The 26,915-nt window shown below is 39.3% G+C and overlaps 1 protein-coding gene across 2 annotated transcripts in view; it reads left to right on the top strand.

Moving 5' to 3' along the window:
• Positions 1–20,857, top strand: part of LOC121413425 (ATP-binding cassette sub-family E member 1-like) — a 29,105-nt gene extending 8,248 nt beyond the window's left edge. For both annotated transcript variants that reach the window (XM_041606249.1, XM_041606242.1), the window contains exons 6-16: positions 253–390; positions 1,030–1,099; positions 1,566–1,662; positions 2,466–2,555; positions 5,690–5,811; positions 7,568–7,717; positions 9,403–9,537; positions 16,665–16,834; positions 18,512–18,654; positions 19,042–19,164; positions 19,716–20,857. In XM_041606249.1, coding sequence (XP_041462183.1) covers positions 253–390; positions 1,030–1,099; positions 1,566–1,662; positions 2,466–2,555; positions 5,690–5,811; positions 7,568–7,717; positions 9,403–9,537; positions 16,665–16,834; positions 18,512–18,654; positions 19,042–19,164; positions 19,716–19,875 — 1,398 coding nt within the window. In that variant the 3' untranslated portion in view covers positions 19,876–20,857. The remainder of the gene's footprint in view (positions 1–252; positions 391–1,029; positions 1,100–1,565; positions 1,663–2,465; positions 2,556–5,689; positions 5,812–7,567; positions 7,718–9,402; positions 9,538–16,664; positions 16,835–18,511; positions 18,655–19,041; positions 19,165–19,715) is intronic.
• Positions 20,858–26,915: the final 6,058 nt, after the last annotated feature.

The raw sequence follows: 26,915 nt of genomic DNA, 5'->3' as shown, positions 1-26,915 counted from the left end.
TGATGATGATTGTGGTGATGATGATCAAGATATGCAAAACAATGATCTTTAAAGATCATTCAAAACTGCCAGTATCTTTTTCAAAAGTAGAATTCCTATTCCTAACTGTGTGTACATGAGTTTGATTCTTGCACTTTTACACCTTGATACATTTTTTCAGGCATTAGCTTACTTTCATTCAAGTGTATGAATACCACCAATCTAGAACTAATGATTACTTTGCAACTTTATGTCACTTTTTTTCACACCCAGTCTCCTCCAGATTGGCAGGAAATCTTGCTCTACTTCCGAGGTTCTGAGCTCCAGAACTACTTCACCAAGATCTTAGAAGATGACCTGAAGGCTATCATCAAGCCTCAGTATGTAGACCAGATCCCAAAGGCTGTTAAGGTTAGTCTAGACTGTATATCTTGTAGGAATTGTTGGGGCATCGTGGTCTAGTGGTTACGACTCACGTCTTTCAATGGGGGGGGGGGGGGGTGCGTGGGTTTCGATTCTCAGCCAAGGTGTGTTTTCCTTCAGCAAGAAATTTATCCACATTGTGCTGCACTCAACCCTGGTGAGGTGAATGGGTACCCTGCAGGATTAATTCCTTTAATGCACCGAGCGTCTTAAGCAGCTGGAGCTACAGCCAGGTTGATATTTCATGCGCCATTGAATAGGAAACTAGATAATATCGGTACCCTTATAAATGCTATATATTATTATCAAAAATTAGTCCTTCAAGTGCCTGTGTGTTGTCTGTTGTGTAAATGCTTTCCAGGCTATGGCCAGGGTGACCATATTCAAAATTCTTACGAAGTACATGGAGACCTAAAATGATAACATGATATGCATTATACAGATATGGAATATCATTATTGTTATTCCTGTATGTCCAGTGACGCTGAAGTGTATGTACTCAAAACAAGCATGCCTTTTCAAATTCAAAAGATAAAAAAGTTCATATTTTAGATTCAAGAGAGTACGGTCCCCTCTTTATTATTATTTTGTTCTTCTCTTTCTCTCTGCCCATCTTCTAAATTTTAGGGTACCGTTCAACTCTTGTTGGATAGGAAAGATGAGACAGACACACAAAATGACATATGTGAACGACTCGGTAAGTCTGTACATTGTTTGCTGTTGGTGATTTGAGAGTTATTAGCGAACTGTCCTAAAGAATCGGTGGCTCTCATATGAAATGTGCACACATACAAAACACGGCTTTTGTATAAACCGAATCTGATCCTAATCCGCATCTTCTCGTTATGCTGATTAAGAGTTTGATGATAATGTGCAATGGCACTTTACAATGAGTAATGTGCTAGTGAATGAAATTCATCATATGAGTAGTACTTCGACTTAACCTTGTTGGCAAGGGAGTGCAAAACACCCAGATTTTTTTCCTTAGAACAAGTAAATTTTGTTGCCGATCAGTGATCTCTCAAATGATATGTGACATGTCTGTGTGCAAGATATTACAGATTTAAACAGACAACATCTACTGAAGCACTTCATAAAAAATCCTCTTTTTCAAATAAAGTGATAAAATTGTGCTAATTATTGTCGTTCTTTTGATGTTTCAGACCTTACAAAAATCAGGGATCGCAAAGTAGAGGAGTTATCTGGAGGAGAGTTACAAAGATTTGCGTGTGCTGTAGTATGTATACAGCAGGCTGATATGTAAGTAGCTTTCAATTTCATTTGAATATATCGATTGGGTCATGTATTAAACAAATCATCTTTCATTATGGGGATAAATACCAGTCCATGCCATTGCTTTCATTGAACAAGACATCATTCTACATTCCTGTACTGGACTCAAGTGAGCAAAATGGGTACTTGACTTAGGGCACAACTTGTCAAAATTGCCCTTGTTGCAAAAAATTATCACTTGTTTTCATGCAAGATGCAATTTAGAATTAAGTGAGAAAGAAAGCATTTCCTTGTTGATAATTGAATCACCACATTTTTATTTACAGTGGAGATATATACATATATATTGATTATGGATGTGCTTTTTGTACCATATGCTTATATGATATCACCTGCCTTATAAAATTATCATGCAAGGTGCCTAATCCATCAATGTCACACTGTGAGCTTTTAGATTCATGACTCTTGCCGTGTAAACAGAGGTTCATGTGTTCGAATCTGCGGCCTAGCATCCTTTGGCAAGGCATTAATCTGCAATTTGCCACTCTCCACCCAGGTGCCAAATGGGTACTTGCCAGGATGTGAAAGTCACAGTAGCTTGTTCAATATTGTGTGCACCTCAGTGGCAACTGGTTGTACTACTCCCCAGGGAGTGGAGGATGTGCATACCTTGTGTGCAGGAATGACTGATTGAATCCGATGACCAGGGTAATTGGAACTCGTGAGCGCTTAGATATGTACAATGTATACATATCTCTTAAGTACATTATGAATGAAAATAACCAGATTACTATTATTATTACATGTTTTGTTTTTATTTTCTTTTGAAGCTACATGTTTGATGAACCATCTAGTTACCTTGATGTTAAACAACGTCTCAAAGCAGCCCAGGCCATCAGATCACTTATACGTTCTGATAAGTAAGCTCTACCTTTTTTTTCTTCTTCTGCTTAACATTTCATTCGCTGGTGTTTGATGGCTGAAAGGGGGCTGTTACTGCTAAACAATGCGTATAAAAAAAGGGGACAGTTTTGAAAAGTCTATAAAAAAAAATTGTTTCAAATCATGATATCTATATTTTGATGTTAATAGATGTTCTGAAATCTTATCTTTGGAATATCATTTTAGAAAATTAATTTTGGTCATGCTTGAGCGAACACGGGATGTCTTTGTCGGGGGGTTCAAGAAGAGGCTTGCGCCAAAGTGGCAGTGAAAAAATTGATCAGAATTCTTGCTAATCAGCAGAATTTCTTTTCGTTATCTTTGCCATAATTTTTGTCTCACCTGCATAGCAAAGTGAGACTATAGGCGTCGCTTTTCTGACGGCGGCGACGGCTGTGTCGACATCAAATCTTAACCTGAGGTTAAGTTTTTGAAATGATATAATAACTTAGAAGTATATGGACCTAGTTCATGAAACTTGGCCATAAGGTTAATCAAGTATTACTGAACATCCTGCCTGAGTTTCATGTCACATGACCAAGGTCAAAGTTCATTTAGGGTCAATGAACTTAGACCTTGTTCGGGGCATCAACATAAAAATCTTAACCTAAGGTTAAGTTTTTTAAAATGTCATCATAACTTAAAAAAAATATATGGACCTAGTTCATGAAACTTGGACATAAGGTTAATCAAGTATCACTGAACATCCTGCATGAGTTTCACATCACAAGGTCATTTAGGGTCAATGAACTTTGGCTGAATTGGGGTATCTGTTGAATTACCGTCATAACTTTGAAAGTTTATGGATCTGATTCATGAAACTTGGACATAATAGTAATCAGGTATCACTGAACATCCTGTGCAAGTTTCAGGTCACATGATTAAGGTCAAAGGTCATTTAGGGTCAATGAACTTTGGCCAAATTGGGGGTATTTATTGAATTACCATCATAACTTTGAAAGTTTATGGATCTGATTCATGAAACTTGGACATAATAGTAATCAAGTATCACTGAACATCCTGTGCGCATTTCAGGTCACATGACCAAGGTCAAAGGTCAATGAACTTTGGCCATAATGGGGGTATATGTTGAATTACTATCCTAACTTTGAAAGTTTATGGATCTGATTCATGAAACTTGGACATAAGAGTAATCAAATATCACTGAACATCCTGTGCTAGTTCCAGGTCACATCAAGGTCAAAGATCATGTAAGGCCAATGAACTTTGGCCATGTACAGGGGTATTTGTTGAATTACCATCATGTCTCTGTAAGTGTATTGGTCTAGTTCATAAAAACGTGGACATAAGAGTAACCAAGTATCACTAAACATCTTGTGCGAGTTATAGTAGTTTTCAAAGTCAGCACTGCTGCTACATTGAATCGCGTGATGCAGGTGACACCGCCAGATGCATTCCACTTGTTGAATTATGCTGTCAAAATTCATGTACAAATTCATTTATTTACTTGAATTACTTTGTTCTTTTCATTTAAACTTGTTTTACCTTTGAATTTTCGTTTGTAAGTAAGAAAAGAAGATTTTTATTTCAACCCAAGAAGAATTGCCTTATTATATGGGAGAACTTGTAATTATTCAAATGTGAAACGAATTATGTTATGGTACAAATAAAAGAGATGAATCCTATTTTCAAGGGGTTATTGATTCCTTGACCAAGTTAAATTATTTGCTTGACAGGACAAACAGGAAGGGATTCATGTCTTTCAATGGCAATGGTGTACATGTATTGAGTCAATTTTAAAGGAGCTAGATATGGCAGATCGGGTAAAATGTATTAAAGAGGTGTAAGCAAGCGAAGCGAGGAAGCAAAAATGTCATTTTTTTAATTAAAATATCAAATTTTGTGATATATTTTGACATAATATTCAGAAAATAAATCATATTTCACTTTCTATCTTTCCTTTAATTTCTTTCCATTTTTTTCTTAGTCATGATTTTTTTAATGGGGGAGCACTTCAGAGCCCCCGCCCATCTGTATGCCACTGTTCAAAGGCACCATAAATTTGTAGCACACATTGAAAGGATTTGAAAAAAAAAAAACTCTCTCCCGTACTTCAGATGAAAATTTTTTGTTTTTGGTTAAAGAAGGAATATTGAAACCTAAAGGAGAACATATCAAAAAGAAACAACAACAGAACAATTCAAGCAAATAAACAGATTTAAAAAAGAATTTTGACTGCATAATTCGAAAATTATGTCAAAGATATTGAAAAGGTTAAGAGGAAGTCTGCTGTTTAGCAAGAGGTCCGATCATCATATCATTTTATGGCATTTTGGCGAAAGCCTCCTTTTTAATCCCCAGAAAAAACATTCCGTGTTCGCTCAAGCATGGACAAAACAGTTTTTTTTAATAACATTTGAAAGACAGGACTTCAGAGCACCTATTAACGTCAAAATATAGACATCATAATTTGAAACAAAAATTTTATAGACTTTTCAAATCTGTCCCTTTGGTTTTTGATACGCACTGTATAAATAGGGATGATTGAAACTCTCAGTAGGGTTACACTATCCGCTTGATATTACAATATACAAGACTTTGAAGTGTTTTAAATTTAATGTAGTTTCCATTTTGGAGCTTAAAAGTGGAATCCAATGGAAATAAAATTGTTTTAAAATGAAAAAGTAAGATGAAAGAATCTGATTGGGGAAAGTTTGAACAAAATTGAATATTCCAGTTGGATATTCACATTGGCCTGACAATGTAGACATAGAACCACCAGCCAATATACAAAATGGCTGAAATGAATTTTCTGAGGATTTTTTTTTTACTTTGTGATTCCCCCTCTCATATGCTTTGGAGAAAACCATATATTCCTGATAAGTAAATACAAGACAAACAAGTAGTCCCTACCACTTGTCAAAATCTAACAATGACATTGCCAATTTTTAATTTGCATTGTCTTGTTGTTTAGTCATGTTTTACAGTGAACCATAAGTCACCTTTCTTTTGGCATATAAGCAAAGTATGTAAATACTACAAACTCAAGCTCACAACTTTTCTTTTGGATCTATGTTACCTTTTGACCAGTCTTCCAAGATGGGTCTGGTTTTGACTTATTCTGGTATTTTCTCCATATCTTTATTTATAGGTACATCATTGTAGTGGAGCACGATTTATCAGTGTTAGATTATCTCTCTGATTTCATCTGTTGTCTCTATGGTGTTCCCAGTGCGTATGGTGTTGTCACATTGCCATTCAGTGTTAGGGAAGGTAAATATTTTGTCTTCGTTTTTTTTCTCCAAATGACAATGCGAAATCGTTGTATCATGTTAGTGATTATCAAGAGCAATCAAGTATTTCATGAGGTTTCATCTAATGTTGATTTTCAAATTTAGACAGCAACATGAATCATGATTCAAATCCCTGATATGAGATACAAATATTGTGTTCAGTGTCCCCCATTCCTGGTCGTAAAAGTAAACAACTGTCAGATCTCGATTTGGAGGAGAATTTGAAAACCAGCAAAGGTACATTTTGAAACGCGATCAGCATAGATTTTACCCCTCTCAGCGTCACAAATGAAAAGAAATGCAACGCTGAACATGAATGAGTTTGGAGCTGTCTTTAACCCTTTGCATGCTGATGTTGCATTGCAATCTTGCACAGTTGTACGGTTAAATTCAACAATCGTAATAATTACTTTTCCACACTAACTTTATATTAGAGAATAAATGACAAAAGTTCTTGGACAACATCAATGGTTCAAAATGGAAATCTTGATTTCAAAGAAAATAAAATGGAAACAATTATTATTAATCCCCCTAAAAATAATTCAGCGTGCAGAGAGTTATATGTACTCACATTGGAAGCTTCACTGATGGTTGGGGATCGATGATTGTTGTATAATCAGCTTCAGATTTTCAATGGCCGTGTTTATGCTTCCACTTTTCAGGCCAGAATCAGCGTTTCCAAACGAGATAAGCCCAAAACACGGTTGGGTCCATGCTTATTTTCATTTAAACGCTGTTTCAAAACACCGATCGTAAACTGACAAAAAGGTGCGTTTGTAAAGGTCGTCAGACCAGAATCAGGCTTTCTGGGGAAGTATGAACAGAACCACGATCTTAAACGTGTTTAAATATTTGGTACATGCTTCCGCGGTGAGATGAATTATCCGCGGGCAAATACAGTTGCATTGCTCCATGTTATCTCCACGTAATAACAACACTCAGAAAAAAACTTTCGAAAAAAAGGCGCGCCCAATTTGACCTCGCTTTCCTGCGAAGCCAGCTGGAGATCATGATTTCGCCTCTGAAAAGTTAAGCATAAACAGCACTCCCAGAACCACGTTTATGATCGGCATTTGGAATCGACATTTGAAAACGCTGATTCTGTCCTCGCAATGGAAGCATAAACACACCCAATGATGACTCGTGTACTGCTGGTCGTGCTTGTGTTCTGTGCTTTATAATTGCATTTTGAATCATGAATTATGTTGCTGTTTAAATATGGAAATCAACATTGAACACAGTCTAAGACAACTATGTTCCAGTTCTTCTCGTCTTGGGCTATTTGATATGGGGAAAGACTTGGTTAGGATTGGCACTTGTATGTTCTTTATCAGGATTGTAATGGGTTTGACCAAGAGTATTGATAGAAATATGTGAATACTCATGACTTTTTTTTCACTAAGTTACGCTTGAATGAATCAGTTTAGTTGTCTGAATCAAGTGACTCAATTTCTTGATTAATATTGTGAGGGTGATGTATCACATAACTGAAAGACACCATACTGTTAAGAAGACATCTATAGATTTAATATAGCATATCTCGGTATGTGTTAGTTTTTTATAAAAAAATATAAATAAAAGATTTATTTATTCTTACTGCAGTCAAGACAATTTCAGTTACTCCAGCATTGTCAATATAATGTGGAAAATATTATCTTTTGATGACTCGAGGTCGAAATTATAATTAAAAAATCATTTTTTCACCCTGTCTCATTATTGGACTTCTCTGTATTTAGGAATCAACATTTTCTTGGATGGCTTTGTTCCGACGGAGAACCTGAGATTCCGAGAGACGTCACTGGTCTTCAAGGTCTCTGAGAATGCAGAAGAGGAAGAGATCAAGAGGATGCGACGATATCAGTACCCAGGAATGAGCAAAACATTAAGTATGTGGGAAAGGTGGACAAAGATGGAGGTAGAGGCGAATGAGAGGAGAAGGAGGGGAGAGAGAGATCAAGAGGATGTGACGATATCGGTACCCAGGAATGAGCAAAACATTAAGTGTGTAGGAAAGGGGACAAAGAGTGAGGTAGAGGCGAATGAGAGGGAAGGAGGGGAGAGAGAGATCAAGAGGATGCGACGATGTCAGTACCCAGGAATGAGCAAAACATTAAGTATGTAGGAAAGAGGGACAAAGAGTGAGGTAGAGGTGAATAAGAGGAGAAGGAGGGGAGAGAGAGATCAAGAGGATGTGATGATATCAGTACCCAGGAATGAGCAAAACTTTAAGTATGTAGGAAAGTGGGACAAAGAGTGAGGGAGAGGCGAATGAGAGAAGGAGGGGAGAGAGAGATCAAGAGGATGCGACGATATCAGTACCCAGGAATGAGCAAAACTTTAAGTATGTAGGAAAGGGGACGAAGAGTGAGGTAGAGGCGATATGAGAGGGAAGGAGGGGAGAGAGAGATCAAGAGGATGTGTCGATATCAGTACCCAGGAATGAGCAAAACATTAAGTATGTAGGAAAGGGGGATAAAGAGTGAGGTAGGGGCAAATGAGAGGGAAGGAGGGGAGAGGGAGATCAAGAGGATGCGACGATATCAGTACCCAGGAATGAGCAAAACATTAAGTATGTAGGAAAGGGGGATAAAGAGTGAGGGAGAGGCGAATGAGAGAAGGAGGGGAGAGAGAGATCAAGAGGGTGCGATGATATCAGTACCCAGGAATGAGCAAAACATTAAGTATGTAGGAAAGGGGGAAAAAAAGTGAGGTAGGGGCGAATGAGAGGGAAGGAGGGGAGAGGGAGATCAAGAGGATGCGACGATATCAGTACCCAGGAATGAGCAAAACATTAAGTATGTAGGAAAGGGGGATAAAGAGTGAGGGAGAGGCGAATGAGAGAAGGAGGGGAGAGAGAGATCAAGAGGGTGCGAGGATATCAGTACCCAGGAATGAGCAAAACTTTAAGTATGTAGGAAAGTGGGACAAAGAGTGAGGTAGAGGCGAATGAGAGAAGGAGGGGAGAGAGAGATCAAGAGGATGCGACGATATCAGTACCCAGGAATGAGCAAAACTTTAAGTATGTAGGAAAGGGGACGAAGAGTGAGGTAGAGGCGATATGAGAGGGAAGGAGGGGAGAGAGAGATCAAGAGGATGTGTCGATATCAGTACCCAGGAATGAGCAAAACATTAAGTATGTAGGAAAGGGGGCAAAGAGTGAGGTAGAGGCGAATAAGAGGGGAAGGAGAGGAGAGAGAGATCAAGAGGATGTGATGATATCAGTACCCAGGAATGAGCAAAGCATTTAAGTATGTAGGAAAGGGGGCAAAGAGTGAAGTAGAGGCGAATGAGAGAAGGAGGGGAGAGAGAGATCAAGAGGGTGCGAGGATATCAGTACCCAGGAATGAGCAAAACTTTAAGTATGTAGGAAAGTGGGACAAAGAGTGAGGGAGAGGCGAATGAGAGGGAAGGAGGGGAGAGAGAGATCAAGAGGATGCGACGATGTCAGTACCCAGGAATGAGCAAAACATTAAGTATGTATGAAAGGGGGACAAAATTGTTAATAAGCAAAACTGCAATTCAATATTGTCCGTTGTCCTGGTATAATTTTTGTCCTTTCCTTGCATTTCAGAGTCATTCCACATGGATGTTAACCCTGGAGAATTCACTGATTCAGAGATTATTGTGATGTTGGGAGAGAATGGAACAGGGAAGACCACTTTCATCAGGATGATGGCTGGTATTCTAAAACCAGATGAAGAAGGTGGTAAGTAGATCATCTAGCATTTGCCCTTTGTTTTTTGTCTCACCTGCATAGCGGAGTGAGACTATAAGCGCCGCTTTTCCGACGGCGGCGGCATCAACATCAAATCTTAACCGAAGGTTAAGTTTTTGAAATGACAGCATAACTTAGAAAGTATATGGACCTAGTTCATGAAAATTGGACATAAAGTTAATCAAGTATTAATGAACATCCCGTTCTAGTTTCAAGTCACATGACTATAGGTCAAAGGTCATTTTGGGCCAATGAACTTTGACCAAGTTTGGGGATATTTGTTGAATTACCATCGTAACTTCGAAATGTTATGGATCTGATTCATAAAACTTGGACATAAAGAGTAATCAAGTATCACTGAACATCTTGTGTGAGTTTCAGGTCACATGACCAAGGTCAAAGGTCATTTAAGGTCAATGAACTTAGGCCAAGTTGGGGGTATTTGTTGAATTTCCATCATAACTTTGAATGTTTCTAGATCTGATTCATAAAACTTGGAAAAAAGAGTAATCAAGAATCACTGACAATCCTGTGCGAGTTTAAGGTCACATGACGAAGGTCAAAGGTCATTTTAGATCAATGAACTTTGGCAATGTTGGGGGTATTTGTTGAATTATCACGAAAACTCTATGGCCCGTATTCTGAAGTCAGGTTTAACTTAAACTCAGGTTTAAAGTTGTGGTTTAAGTATGGAGAGCCAGTTGTTACATAAATCACTAACAGTAGAGATATCATATTTCAGCTCATTTGCCTTTCAAATCATTCACAATTCTCTAGGGAGTATAAATAGATGATTGTCTTCACCATCGATGAATCAGAAAAGAGCACAGTAAACATAAAAAACATACAACTTAATAAAATTTTTGACACTTTTGGCTTCCCATAATTTTAGCACAGAGTTAGACCATGGTCTAAGTTAAACCTGACTTCAGAATACGGGCCCATAAGTGTATTGGTCCAGTTCATAAAACTAGGACATAAGAGTAATCAAGTATTACTGAACATCCTGTGCAGGTTTTAGGTAACATGACCAAGATCAAAGGTCAATGAACTTTGGCCATGTTGGTGGGAGATGTTGAATAACCATCATATCTCCGAAAGTGTTAGGATCTAGTTCATAAAACTTGAACATATTAAAGAGTAAACAAGTATCACTGAACATCTCATGCGAGTTTCAGGTCACATGGCCAAATTCAAAAGTCATTTAAGGTCAATGAACTTTGGCCATTTTGAAGGTTATTATTACATTGCTGTCATAACTTTCAAAGTTTATAGATTTAGTTGATAAAATGTGGATATAGGGGTAATCAAGTTTCACCGACATGTCTTAGGTCGCATGATCAAGGTCAACTGTCATTCATTGTCATTGAACATAGTATTGTATCATGACATGAATTGTGTTTTTGTGAATAATTATGTAATAGTTGTTCTCAAAGTCAGCACTGCTGCTATATTGAATCGCTTGATGGAGGTGAGACTGACAGAGGCGCTCCACTTGTTTTATGGGAATGGAGAAACGATCACTGCTAGCCATAAATTTTTTTTAAAAAGTTGACATTCAGGAAAAACATCTTAATTGGAAGATCCATGACAAAGGAATGCCTTTCAGATGCCTTAATTGTCAAAATATGACCTGAATATTGACTGAAAAATTATGTGTAGTCCTATACATGCATTTATGTGACCAGTGTATTTGATCTTAGCAGTATAGAAATAATATTTGATCTTTTTCCTCTTTCCATAATTTTGCGGCATACACTAGTTATTTGATTCTTAGTGAGTGAACAACATTTCTATGTGTCTCCTGCTCATGAGCAAACTATGAGAGTTGTGTATTTAGTGTATTTCCATTCTGGGGCAAATCACATACTTCCACATATATTGCTGATGTGGTTTACGGTACACCATGTGGAGTGTTATAGAAGCAGTGGATAGAAGAAGAGAAGGAAGTGGATAGGCGAGAAAGTGGAGATTTGAGAATAGAGTATTCTTTCTTGAGAATAGTCCTGAAAAGGACTGTAAACCAGAAGGAATGTTGAGTGAGAACAGCTTGAGTAGTAGAGCTGATGAGGAGATGCTGGCTTGCGTCGGCGAGTAGAGATGATGAGTAGTAGAGAGACTCGACGTTTCGGACAGGTTGACTGTCCGTCTTCAGGAGTGAGTGTTCGCTCGGCGTGCGGCGGTACTTATGGCGTGCGTGCGGACGTGGGGGAAAGCTCTAGGCCGGCGGTCACGGCGGGCTGACGTCGTAGGTGGCGCTCTGTGTGTGGGTCGGCGGTTTTGGCGGGAAACGAGTGGGCGTCGTATGCGGACGTGGTGAGTAGACGGCTGCGTGAGTTACGGCGGCGTGTGTGTGTGTCGGCGGACTCGTCGGGTGAGCTTCGGCGGGAGTGAGTGGGTGGCCTGGTGTACGGATGAGGTGTTGGGTCGTCGGCGGAGGTTGTAGCGAGGTGTCGGCGGCGGTGGTGTGTGTGTCGGCGGAGTTCCTGGTTGAGTTGGTGATGCAATCAGACTGCTGTTTTGGGTAGGAGGGCTCGGTGGAGTGACGGTGGACGGCTGGTTGTTTGTGGATTGGTTAGAAGTTTGATGGTGACGTAGGATTGGGTGCCAGATGCTGTTGATGTGGAGGCCAGGGTCTTGAGGCACAGTGTTGTGTTGATGTATCTCAATGGCTTCCCTGACCCTTCTGGTATTCCAGTGCCGGATGTTGGTGATTAGGTGGCTCCTTTCCCATTCTATGCGGTGATTCTCTTGTTGTGCGTGCTTGACGATGGCGGATCGGTCCCAGTCGCTGCGTCGGTGGTGGGTCTTGTGTTCCTTGAGTCTGGTGTCGAAGTCTCGGCCGGTTTCCCCAATGTAGACTTTACCGCAGTCGCAGGGGATCTTGTAGACGCCTGGTTGTTTGTTGGATGGGTGCTTGTCCTTATGAGAGTGAAGGATGGAGTGTAGTTTTCAAGAGGATTGGTGTCTGACGAGGATGTTGGCAGAGTGAAGGATGCGTTGTAGTCGGTGTGAAGTCTTGCCGATGTAGGGTAGTACTATGGTGGCGACGGGCTTGGTTTCGGATGGGTTTTCGGTGCTGTCGGTGATGGGTTGATGGCTGGGTGGTTGAGTCTTGATCCTTCTTCTGGGGTAGTGGTTGATGGTGGTGAGTGCATTGGTCACGTGCTTGAGTTCTTGATGTAAGTGTGCCTTGTCGCTGAGTTGGTGGGCTCGTCTGATGAGAGTGTCGGCGACTGATTGGTGGATGGACGGATGGTGGTGTGAGCGGAAGTTGAGGTAGCGGTCTGTGTGGGTAGGTTTTCGGTACACCTGGTGAGATGGGAATCCAGACGGTGTCTTAGTGATGAGAACGTCTAGAAATGGAATTGAGTTGTCGCGTTGGGTCTCCATGGTGAACTTGATGCTGGGGTGCTGGTTGTTGAGGTGGTTGAGAAACTGGTGAAGGTCGGGTGTGCTGTGCGGCCAGATGACAAAGGTGTCGTCGACGTAGCGGAGCCAGAGTGAAGGAGGTTTGTCCGCAGTCTTGAGTGCTTGGTGCTCAAAGTGTTCCATGAAGATGTTAGCGATGATTGGTGAGAGAGGTGACCCCATGGCTGCTCCTTGTAGTTGTTTGTAGTAGTTGTTGCGCCATTTGAAGGAGTTGGAGTTGAGACAGGTGAGGAGGAGGTCGAGGATCTGGTCTGGTGTGAGATTGGTTCTGGATGCTAGGTCTGAGTCGGTGATCAGGCGTTGCTTGATGATGTCACATGCTTGGTCTACAGGTACGCTGGTGAAGAGGGAGACGACATCAAAGCTGACGAGTGTGTCGGAGGGCCGGATCTTGGTTTTGGAGATGACGTCTATGAAGTGCTTGGAGTTGGTAACATGGTGCTGGGTCTGGCCTACGAGTGGTTGGAGGATGTTGGCCAGATGGCGTGCTGTGTTGTAGCAGGGTGACCCACGAGTGGAGATGATAGGGCGGAGAGGAGTGTTAGGCTTGTGTATCTTGGGTTGTCCGAATAAGATAGGTGACTTGGCTGAAGACGATCTGAGTTGGAAGTAGAGTGCCTTGGGTAGTGCATCGGATCGATGTAGGGTCAGCAGTTGTTGGTTGATTTTCCTTTCGTTGGCCTGAGTTGGGTCTCTGTTGAGTTTGGAGTAGGTGTCCTTGTCTTGGAGAATCTCTTCGATCTTGTCATCGTATGCGTCTTGGTCCATGATAACGGTGGCGTTGCCCTTGTCAGCCTGAAGGATGTGAATGGCTTGGTTACGTCGGAGGTCCTGGATAGCAGAGCGTTCGTCTTTGGATAGGTTCTGTTTAGGTGGCTTGGCGTCGGAGAGGGCATTGGTTACCTTGAGTCTAATTGCGTTGGCGGCCTCTTTGGAGAGAAAGCGGAGCTTGGGTTCGACTTGCTGTACGGTGTCGGAGAAAGGGATCTTCTTAGGAGCTACGGCGAAGTTGAGTCCGAGAGAGAGTACTTTGTGTTCGGCTTGGGTAAGTTGGTGTCGGCTAAGGTTGATTACGGTATCCTTGGTTGCTTCGGTCGAAGGTTGTTGGTTGGCTTGCGTAGGCTTGCGGGAGTAGAGTCGGTCGAACTTGTTGATTTGCTTGAGCTTGGTGGACTGGAAGGTTTTGCGAGATGTGTAGTCGTTGAATGCCTGAACTTTATCTAGATCGTCTGGTTTGAGTCGTCGGCTAAGTTGAGTTTGAGTAGAAGTGATGCTTGAGTTCAGATCGTGGAGTTGGTGTCGGGTGCGTGCGATGCGTTCGCGAGTGAGGTCTAAGCTGGCTTGGTGCAGGATGCGTTTGGCTTTCGGGGTGTCGACGGAAGATTTGAGTTGGAGTCCTGGCGGTATGATGTCGGAGTCGCGGCAGCGTTTGAGGAAGGTGAGGTGGTTGGTAAGCTTGGCTGATTTGACTAGGTCGCGCTGAAGTTGCCTGGCGGTGCGTTGAGTAGGCTCCCCGTAGAGCTGAGTCAGATGTTGTTTGAAGGTTTGCATGGTGGCATGTACAATTGCTGATGTGGTTTACGGTACACCATGTGGAGTGTTATAGAAGCAGTGGATAGAAGAAGAGAAGGAAGTGGATAGGCGAGAAAGTGGAGATTTGAGAATAGAGTATTCTTTCTTGAGAATAGTCCTGAAAAGGACTGTAAACCAGAAGGAATGTTGAGTGAGAACAGCTTGAGTAGTAGAGCTGATGAGGAGATGCTGGCTTGCGTCGGCGAGTAGAGATGATGAGTAGTAGAGAGACTCGACGTTTCGGACAGGTTGACTGTCCGTCTTCAGGAGTGAGTGTTCGCTCGGCGTGCGGCGGTACTTGTGGCGTGCGTGCGGACGTGGGGGAAAGCTCTAGGCCGGCGGTCACGGCGGGCTGACGTCGTAGGTGGCGCTCTGTGTGTGGGTCGTCGGTTTTGGCAGGAAACGAGTGGGCGTCGTATGCGGACGTGGTGAGTAGACGGCGGCGTGAGTTACAGCGGCGTGTGTGTGTGTCGGCGGTGTGTACATCAATGGTGGCGTTCCGTGCGTGTTGGTCGGCGGACTCGTCGGGTGAGCTTCGGCGGGAGTGAGTGGGTGGCCTGGTGTACGGATGAGGCGGAGGTTGTAGCGAGGTGTCGGCGGCGGTGGTGTGTGTGTCGGCGAAGTTCCTGGTTGAGTTGGTGATGCAATCAGACTGCTGTTTTGGGTAGGAGGGCCACATATATGTTTCAGTGGATTTTTTTAAAGCAAATATGACACAACAGTGGAAGCATTCTGAGAATACATTTCTACCAGGTACCCATTGGATGGAGAGTGGCAAAGGTAGATTTTGTTTGATTAAAACAATAGATAAGATTTATAATCCACTATACAGAGTGCTCATGGCACACAATGAATGAAATAAGAAAATGAATATGTATATCTGTATTTAATATAGATATACATATTCATTGATAAATTGAAGAATAGTATACAAATGATGCATGGGTTAGAGTGGGTCAGTAGGAACTCTGTGTACAAGGTAACTTTGGCATGGTTTAGACCATGATGCCAAAGTTACCGCGTGCACACAGTTCCACTGACCCACAAAAGAAACCCATGCATCATCTGTTTTATAGAATGGAAAAAATTTATTGAATAAACCACAAAAATTAATGATTTACCGGATGCATGATAATTTCATGCGTCTGGTAAATTCAATTTACCAGATGCATGAAAAAATTGACCGGACGCATGATTTTTTTTACCAGACGCATGATTTATTTACCGGATGCATGAAAATTCCAAAATGTAATGCAGACACTTTGATAACCCTGGACAACATAAATATGGGCTTAACTGGATAATATGTTGGCACAAAGGCATTATTATACCCAAAATGCCAGATAAAGCTTTGCATTGAATAGGCCTAGATCTAAGTTGAGGCAGCCTCCGACCTCCAATAGCTGTGTGTGTATGCCCGGGCTGCACCGGAGGCCAGCGGCTGCCTGGGCCTGCAGTGGATATTTGGCAGTGCACAGCCAGCCCAGGGTAGTAGATCTAACGTTAGATCGTATGTCTGGACTTCTCAACTAATGAGTATGCGGGCAGTTTTAATCCCTATGACAATTACGGTGCCATATTTGTACTTACAGATCATTTTGCATCCTTTATTTGATTCATTCTGCCTAACAGTACATGCGCGATGACATCACAATGACCTTTTCGGGCGATAGCTTTTTTACAGTGGATATCGTTCTTGCAGCCCAGTAAAAATTCTTGCATAGCTCTCAATCAGATTTTAGGGATTTTCTCATCCATTCTAAAATGATAATTATAGCTGGATTTCTAAAGCACTCTTTGCCTGAAGATACAAAGCGCTGCTATTATTATTCCACTTTTAGCTTCGCTGCCCATACGGACACTCAAGCATTTGAGGTTTTTCTTCCTACCTGTACCTGGTACCCATTCACCTCACCTGGGTTGAGTGCATCACAATATGGATAAATACCTTACTGAAGGAAAACATGCCTTAGCTGAGAATTGAACCCACGTCCCTCAGATTGAAGTCACAACCACTAGACCATAATGCCCTTTAAAGAAAAGGAGTCAATGACACTTGAGGATCAGAAGCATTAATAATTGAACAATTTTGATGCTTTTTTTTCATGTTGCAGTGACAGTCCCTCAGCTTAACATCAGTTACAAGCCACAGAAGATCAGTCCAAAGTCTCAGGGTACAGTCAGGATGCTACTCCATTCCAAGATCAGAGATTCCTATGTTCATCCACAGTTTATCACCGATGTCATGAAGCCACTTTTAATCGAGAGCATCTTTGACCAAGAGGTAATCATTGGTGATGGTGATGAGGCCTCTTATGACATTGATGTCGACATATGAAGGATTTTCAATGTTTCCGACATGTCGACATGCATGCACCAACATCAACATGTAAACATGAAATTCTAGCCCAAGTCATGAGTGTAAAGCTTACCTGAAAAGTTGGAAGCATTTATGCACAGTAATTAGCGCAATTGAAAGGTTTATCGAGCTAAGCAGCGCATTAGATTAATAAAGAATCCTGCGAGCTGCGCGGCAGCAGAAATATGCTGTTCATCTATGTATTATTTTTCAAATAGACGTGAGCAGCAGCAAACAAGTGTTTTCGTCAAAGTTGTGACCGCTGTAATTGAGCGTTTTCGTCATTTCACGAAATCACAGAAAACTTGCATTCCTTCGATTAGAGATCATTGCGCGGATCGCCGCAGAAGTGGTACTGAAATTATTGATAGATTTTTATTTTCTTTATTGTCAATTTGAGGAGCTTGCGTTTGCAGCACATATGCACCAGCGTATACTACGCAATGATCACTGTTGCAATTGGTGATTCTAAAATTGGCTCTGAGTGTGATTGCGCAATGCTTTTGAGACCGGATCTTTGTACAAATACTTGATTCTACAGAATAAGTATGGATTGAATTGGCAATTTTGGAAGCTTAGTCGAAATATGTTTTCCTGTATTGAGCCTGTATAGATCTAGATCTAGTGTGGGGATATCACTCGTGTCAAAGTGAATACATTTGATTGAGAGAGTGGTATATGCCACAATCGAATGATTGTAAAGACAGAAAAAAAATGTTAGGAAACCTAAATTACGGTCCCTTTTCCATGTCAACATTGTCGATGTCGGGATTAATTTTCAAGCGACATGTCGACATGGAATTTTGTTCCCGACAACAGCACTAGATGATGATGGTGATGATGAGGAGAGTGGTGGTGATGGTGAGAGTGATGATGATGTGTAGAGTTGTCTTGGTATAGCGGTTCTGACTCTCGTCTTTCAATGAGAGGATCGTATGTTCAAATTCCACCCGGCGCTAGCGTCCTTTGGCAAGAGTTTGATCTGCATTTGCCACTCTCAACCAAGGTGTTAATTGGGTACCCGATGGGATGCGAAAGTTATTGTATATTCTAATTTGTCAGCGCCTATTGAGGCTGTGATGAATGTAAGGAATGCTCCCCAAGGAATGGAAATTGTGTACTTTCATGAGGGATTGAAATGAATCCAATGACCAGGGTAATAATATGCTGGAAAGTGCTTTGAGCCGAAATATAGGGAATGCGCTATAGAAAAACTCGCTATTATTATGATGATGGTGATGGAGATGATGATGATGGTGAAGGTGATGATGATGACGACAACGATGACGACGATGAAAAATTATGGTGATGATGATCGCCATCAATATAACTAATGAATATGATTTTGATGTTTATTATGCTTCATATTAATTTCTTGATGATAGTGATGCTTTGATTGCTTAGAAATTTGAAGGCATCAAGTCAATATTTATAATCTAAAACAATGGTAATGAGAAGCAAATCCACTGATCAATAAAAAATGAACTGCTTGAGAATTAAGCCACATCTGGCTAATCATAGCATGAATGCTGAATTCAACTGAGTGAAGTAAATCGAAAAAAATCCCCTTTAGCTACATATTCATCTTTTTATGGATAACAGGTTCAGAACTTATCTGGTGGTGAGCTGCAACGTGTAGCCTTGACTCTATGCCTTGGTCAACCAGCTGATGTGTATCTCATCGACGAACCATCTGCCTATCTTGACTCAGAGCAGCGTCTCGTTGCCGCTAAGGTCATCAAGAGGTCAGTTTGACTTTGATAGATAATTACTGACGCCTAACATCGTATTAGCATCTTTTAAAAAGAAAAACAATTTCTATTCTTCTTTGTGTTAGGGGTTGATACATTCTGTGCGTGAGAATATAATAATCATATGAATGGCCAACACCTATACATGTACCAAAATCAATGCTTAGTATGTTTTTATCGATGGTACCCAACTAGGTTTTATTCAGTAGAATATGATGAGGAACCCTTCGCAGGGGGAACCAATTTTCTCATAAAGCACTTCCACCGGATTAGAAGTCATTCTGAAATTAATGAAGAGGGGCTTGCCAGTGTGGACATTCAAGTGATTCAGTTTATTTGTACAAGAATTAACTCCTCTATCTATTTCTTGATGCCCTGTAGGTTCATCCTCCATGCGAAGAAAACAGGATTTGTAGTGGAACACGATTTTATCATGGCTACCTACCTGGCTGACCGAGTCATAGTGTTTGATGGCATTCCATCTATCGAGACCAGAGCTAACACGTAAGTCTGATGATGACTGCAGAGATACTATTTTCAGTTTGCAACAACATTTTCAGACAGGGGAGGATTCAAGAGTTGAGACGGCCGAGGTCATTTTAACATTAGGATACCAAACTCCTGAATGTGTGAAACGAACCTGACGGGCATCTGCAATGTGGTAGAAAGCCGGTTATAAATCCATATTAGATGATATAATATAATAATGAGAGAACAGTGTTTGTATAGCGCAGTACACCTTACAAAGGTCTCAATGTACTTTAGGAAAAATATGGAAGATAAGATGAGGGAAAGCTGTTGATAATACTATGATATTATTATATGATGATGGTGTATAGGCGCATATTAAGATTCCTTTTATTCAGCCTTGGCAGACCATATTTTCTCCATCTAGTGTGGCATCGAGATGTTTTCCACACTTATTTTTTACCCTAGCAGAAGGAAATATTCTAGAATATATAATTGCAAGGCTTCATTCTGCAGCCTAGAGGATCTTCTATGATTGTTACTTATTACATAAAGTTTCATTATTATTTTCTCGTTTTGTTTTGCAGGCCACAGTCATTGCTTGTCGGAATGAACAAGTTCCTCGGGTCACTCGATATCACCTTCCGCAGAGATCCAACAAACTTCCGACCTCGCATCAACAAGCTCAACTCTGTCAAGGACACGGAGCAGAAGAAGGCAGGCAACTACTTCTTCCTTGAAGATTAAACACTTCCAATCTAGCTCATTATCAAGTGTTATCTACATGGAAGCCGTAAGGCCCCTTGATTCCTTCGGAATAAGTCAGTTCGGGGTTAATACATGTATGCAATGACCTTGAAATTGATCAGATATTTCAAAACACAGAGAGATTTGGGGTAATGTACCCTAAAGTTAAAGGGATGTCCAATGAAAAGCTTTAGTTCCCTTTAGAATAAAATTATTCCAACACTTTGGTATCATGGAATACACTGAGTGAACAATGATGTGATATTCCTAGTTGGTTAGGATTCCAAAGTTCATCTGTGAACGTGTCGTGTTAATTTATTCCTGCCTTTTAAATTCAATAAGCCACAATGATTGAAATCAAGCCCTTGCACATTGCATTGTAAGCAATCTTCTTGCAGTTCTGACATCATTGAGATTTAGATTTGACCTGGTTTAATTACAGAATTATGTTCAGATCTTATCCATGAATTGGCTTATTCTTTGAGGAATGTCCTTGAAGGTCAATAGGGAGATATGTCATTACACGGGGTTGCATCTGTTCCATGAAGTTCTGCATATTATATATTTCAGCACAGACTATTGTGTGGCAACCGTTAACTCTGCATTAGTTGACCTTCATAAGTCAAATAATTGCCCAAGTAGAAACAGTTTTTCAGACCAGGGCTCCGTTGCATAAAAGTTACTATTACGGTAACTTTGCCATCCAATGGTAACTACCATGATAACGCTGATAAACAGCCAATCAAAATCAAGGATTTCATGTAAGTTACCATTGAATGGCAAAGTTACCATTATGATAACTTTTGTGCAACAGGGCCCTAATCATGCAAAACATGTCATTTTTTTTTAAGTTAAATGTCACTTTCAATTTGTAGAAAAGGTTTCATTCCTAGAATATTCAAATTTGAAATATAGACCTGTGTGTTGTTTCATTAAGCTTTTTGTAACATTTCAAATGACTTAGCAATTAAACTATTGCATGCCAAAAGTTATACTCCTTCATTTTTAATTATCATCTTCTTAGATTGAATCTAATTATGTATTCTTAATGATTATGTTTTCATGCAATTGTACTGCTGAAAGAAACACTGAAAATATTGAAAATTTGTATCTCTTTGGTACTTCATATTCCAGTCATTTGTTATGTTGTATGCAACTCTACAAAAAGCTTCATGAAATGCCCACCTGGACCCTGTCACACAAACTGTAGTCATTGATTGTAGGGCAGATTCTTACCCTTGATTACATTATGTGCAATCAATTGTACAATCAATTACTACGTTTTGTGTAACAGGACCCTGGTCATATGAACTGACTTTATAAGGGAAATCTGTTAATTGTACTTTTAGGGGATACCTTATCTCTCTGTTACTCCATGTTAAGTCATGCAAGTCATTATCAGGTGCATTTCTCCTTGCAAAGACTCTCATTCCAATTGAGAGTTATTCTGATTTTTATTCCACTTTGTGAATAGGACTTCTTTTTTTTGCTCATTTTAAATAATTTATTTATCTCTCTTGTTGCTTCATCTATGACCTAAGTTTCCACTGTTTAAAGAGAAAAAAAAATGATCCTGTTCTTTTTGGGTTCATCTCTACAGGTATATTATTGTATGTTTAGAGGGCCTTTTACACAAATTCGTCATGTGCAGAGTACAGACATCCTTAAGGGATGGGTTTTAAATTGAATTCATGGTGTAGTGTAAAGGGCCACATTCTGTACTGAGGGGATTGCACAAATAGAGGCTAATTGAATTCAAAGCCCAGTATATTATAATGTGTATTGCAGTCACGTTGCTTTGTTCCAATCACTGTATTTACGATAAGAATGAATTCACAGTTCAGTACATCAGTGATACTTCGTACTAGTGGTAGTTATATATTTTTTTCAAAGAAAATGCCAGTTCTCCGATTATTTATAGACCTGTTCAGGGGTGTGAGAGTTCAGATTTTTATCTGATTTCAGATTTTTTGTTTTGATTTTCAGCTTAATTTCAGCTTTTTTTGGCTTTCCTCTGCACAGAAAAAATGGGAGCTCGTTCTATTTCAGATATTTTCAACACTATTCAGCTTTTTTCAGATCTTTTTATTTGTGACCACTCACACCTCTGTACTTCGTACTAGTGGTAGTTATATAATTTTTTCAAAGAAATGCCAGTTCTCTAATTATTTATAGACCTGTTCATGTTTTTGCCTTTAAATTACACCAGCAAAAGACCGGTTTATGCGGTGATTGAAATCTTCAGCAGATGTCCATGTTAAGGCGACCGCACACCTTACTATTGGTCTGCGACTCAATTTTGGAATAAAATGTAGTAGAATTTGATTCTAATATTGACACTTGGAATATCTTACTGTGTAATGTTCTATATCATCGTACGAATACTTATGTTCAAATCTGTGACTATGCTATCATCCTTCTTAGAATAAAAGCAAATTTAATATCTAGTTGTAATGACATCATAGCAGTCATACGATTGGCTACGATTTGAAACTAATTTGGCCTTTACTCCAAAGGCTTACAATGTTACAAAATGGTTATATTAGTATTCTTTCAACTAATTTTAACCTCAAATAAAATATGTTTCATTCACATTTTTATAAGATGAGCAAAATGCGATTTGTTCCAAAATCGGATCGCGAACAGTCTTAAGGTATGCGGTGGCCTTTGTGTCAAGAAACAATTTTCAAGCTACTGAGTGTGCAGACCATGTTTCATAAATGTGTTATAAGCTCCTGTTACAAGCCACTAATGGTGCCATTGATCATTTGGTCTAGGAACAAGTCGTACAATTCTAACATTTTTTAATTGGCAAAAAGTTTTGCGATAAGGGCAAATAAATACAGAGAAATAGCTCCTTTTTTAATAATGCCACATTCTTTTACATCGCCCGCATACCGAGATAGTTAATTTCATACTGAGAAATTGGTTCTATTTTTGGGATGGAATTGGCCACAAGAAAATGACAACATGTACATTTGGAATGACCTCTAGTCTATTATAACAATTCTTTGTCATGGGACTCTTACTGTATAGAACTATCAGTGCACACATATTTAACTAAATAATTATAATTTATGAAGTGCCATGGCAAATATTGAACTGCATTTCCTTGAATATTTTATCTTTTTTTTTGCATGTATTATAATTCAAATGCAAACTATGCATTGCTCTGTAAGAATGCAATGGAAATTTTGTATTGTAATTGAAGTTCAGATGGAAACAGTTGTTGTATATGGAACTTTTGATTCTAGTGGCATTATCAGCTGCCTTTGTCTTCTGATCATGTGGGCAGAATCAGATTTTATTTTATAAAGATATAAAAATGACTTGAAAACAGGTTCAAATGTCCATTTTATAATGTTCAAAATGGTACGACTTCATATGTATAATCATAGAACTGTCTATTCTGATTAAATTGTGTGCATGAAATGAAGAAATGTATCAGATAAGTTTTTTGGAGTTTGAATGGGATCAAGGTAACAGGAGTGGCACCAAGATATTGTTATTGGGGATGGGGTGTGTACTAGGGGGGGGGGGGGGGTGGGCATGACAACCTGAATATGACAGGTTTATAATGGATGATACAGAATTACATGACTCAGAAACATTTATATTTTTCTTTCCCCCCTTTCTTCTCTCTTTTTATTCTCCTCCCCTTTCTTGTCTCCCACTCCTTGGAAAATCATGGGGGGGGGGGTGGTGGCATTGTCCCCCTTCTGCCCAACCTTGCATGGTACACTTGTGTGTTGAGCAGTGGAGTACAAGTGAAAAAGATACAAAAGAACCCAGGTGGCATTTCATAAAGTTATGCACACCTTGATGCACGATTACTCAGTTGAATGAGAAACCCATTTTTTTCGGTGTGAAAAGAACTGGAGTGAATTCCCTATAACCATAATAAATTTCACAAGATAACATATTTCATACAAGGCATAAATGAATACATATGAAACAACAAAATATACAATCAACATAATGAACATACAAAGTATGGATATATCATATACATGGCTTTATTATTGGATTTCATCCAAATGAATATTAAAATTATCAATTAAATTACATGTCATTCCATTGATTTCTGGATTGAGTATGAAATAAAATTCAAAGATTAGATATCATGTTGCACATGTAAAGCATAACACATTGGAACTGTATGATTTTTGATAAAATGAATTATGAAATTTCATATGAATATCAAAATGTTAACATCTTGATGACAAGTTAAGCTCACTTTCTAAATGAATATTAAATAAGAGAGAGGGTAATTATAATTTCCTGTCCTTCGCCAGGGGACATAAAGTTTAATTGGAACAGCCAGTACATGCATGTGAGAAACCAATGAGGGTTCCATTCACCTGAAGAGAATGTATTATTTGTGGCGATTGCTATGAAGGAAGGAGGAAATCAATTGTGCTAACAATCCTATTGCACTCATCTCAGGATACCTGCGACCCATCTTACAAAGAGTTGCAATTGATCCGATCAATTGCAACTATGGAAAGCCAGCAAAGTCAACATATAAAATGCATGTTTGTTCAAAAGATTTTCTAGATATGAATGTATATCCATGAAGTCATTGATTTCTTGACAATTTGGTGTGTTCTTGCTTACAAAGGACATTTTGCAAATAACCTGTAGAAAAAAATCATGGCACTGACGATTGATTGGATCAATTGTCACTCTTTGTAAGACGGGGCCCTGAAATTCAGTGGAAATAATGATTGAAATATATTATCAAAGCAACCTCACACACATGGGTATTGCAAGAAACTTGCATTCAATAGCAACTCACAAACCATTAAGCTTGATTCACAATTAAGCATAAGCTTCTTGCAACATCCTAATAACTTTAATATTGGCAGACAAACTGAGACTATGAAAAGTGGATTTGGGTTTCAAAATTATGGAAATAACACAAATAGGCGATTCCACGCTAGAAAAATCAGCCATTTTCACAACATTTTTCAACCTGCTGTCCAAACAAATGAAGAACTTCAATTTGCTTTGTGGTAATATCAAAGTACTACTGGGTAGACATGCATAAAACTGACAACCAACAAAAATATGTTGTCCATGGGTGAATTAGAGTTTAAAATGTTGTGTGTCGTACGGGACATTTCTGCGTCCCGTACGACACAACATTTTCACCTATAATTTACTGATAATAAATTTTTTTGTGTTGATTATTAGTTTTTCACATGACTACCCACTATAGCTTTATCATTGACGAAAAAGAATATTTTATTGCTCAAGCATTGGGCTAGGAATCTAGAAATTGTCAAAATGTCCCTTACGACACAAATGGAATCGCCCAAATTGAGTTGTGTTAGGGCTTCAGAATGAAAGAAAATTGGTCTGAATTTGCACAAGAGGTTTAAACCCTATGGGGGGGGGTTACAAAATCATGGACTATAATTGCGCTTGATTCGGCATGTACACTGAGAAAGGACCAATAAATACACACTGAAATAGGCACAGTTATGCATGAAAACTACATGTCCACCGTATGGTACCCCATCTTGGTTGAAACTTCTTTTGTGAATTCCTCCCATTATGATATTCTGAGCCGAGCTGGCCAGCTTATACATGAAGCCTATAAATTGCCAACAATAATAAACGGCCAAAATGGTTTGTCAGTAATTTTAAATGAAACATACAGCTGCAATTTATACGAACATATTCATCTGAACAATCACAATTTCTTAAAAACCTCATGAAAAGTTAAGCAAATTTGGCTGTTATCAAAGTTGTTTTAGGCATTGATTTCCACAACATAAAAAGGTAACAATGTCAAAACAAAATACAGGGTGTCCGTATCTCATAAAGCTATTGTGTAGCACTAAGCAAGATGGCATTTTGCGTTGCCATTATGGGTACAGAGTTCTACCTATTCAATGCCTTCCCTCTTCCCAATGTTTATGATAACACAATGTTTCTGGTTTCAACGTATTTCATTCTCTTGTTATTTATTTAACCCTTGTTCCTGTCAATACAAATCAATTTGATGGTCTAGCAGATCAAAGAAAAGGAAATTCAACATTTGTGTTGATGCTCCAAAAGTTTTGCACAGGGAAACAGACGATTTGCCTTTTCTTAGTTTTTTTGCAGAATTCATTATGCACATGCCAAACCCTACAAACCGTTGACAACATTTCTGAACCCAAGTGCAAATTTTAGCTTATGAATAAAAACACACTGCATTTTTGTAAATAGCCATGCCTGTAAAAACCCATGTTTACATAAGAGAATGAAACCTTTGGAACAATATAGTTTGTGTGAAAACAGAAAAATCAAAGAAACAGATCAACAAAAGTTTGAGAAAAATTGGACAAATAATGAGAAAGTTATGAGCATTTGAATATTGCGATCACTAATGCTATGGAGATCCTCACATTGGCAATGTGACAAAGATGTGTAATGTCACTTGTGAACAACTCTTTCCATTACTTTAATGTACATGTATATTTCACTTAAACTGCCTCTTTTATCACATTTATCAGTAGATCATGTGTTCTTTCTAAAGGAGGGCATGTAATACAGATAAAAAAAAATACATCATGGATGAAGAGTTTGTATCACCTTAAGAAAATGCAAAGAGACATTTTGGGGGTATTGATTGATTGATCGCATTTATTCTTTAGAGTCCATCAAAAGGAAAGTTGTTCACATGTGACATCACACATCCTTGTCGCATTGGGAGGATCTCCATAGCATTAGTGATTGCAATATTCAAATGCTCATAACTTTCTCATTATTTGTCCGATTTTTCTCAAACTTTCTTTGTTCCTATTCTTTGATTTTTCTGTTTCGACACAAGCCTATTTGTTCCAAAGGTTTCATTCCCCTTTAAGTACACATACATGTAACATGGAACCTTGTACAATAGAGTTGCCACTGTATTAACAGATATAAAGGGAATCTTGATAAGTAATGTAATCAATACAGATATCATTCCACTTGAAGAGACAAGTTATCCATTTGATGTATTTTTCCCATCATAATTCATGAAGCAAGACAGATTGGTAAGATTCATA

The sequence above is a fragment of the Lytechinus variegatus genome, chromosome 1, assembly GCF_018143015.1.
Source record: "Lytechinus variegatus isolate NC3 chromosome 1, Lvar_3.0, whole genome shotgun sequence".
Lineage (NCBI taxonomy): Eukaryota > Metazoa > Echinodermata > Echinoidea > Temnopleuroida > Toxopneustidae > Lytechinus > Lytechinus variegatus.
The sequence above is the reverse complement of the archived record's forward strand: the minus strand, read 5'-3'. Positions and strand labels throughout refer to the sequence as shown.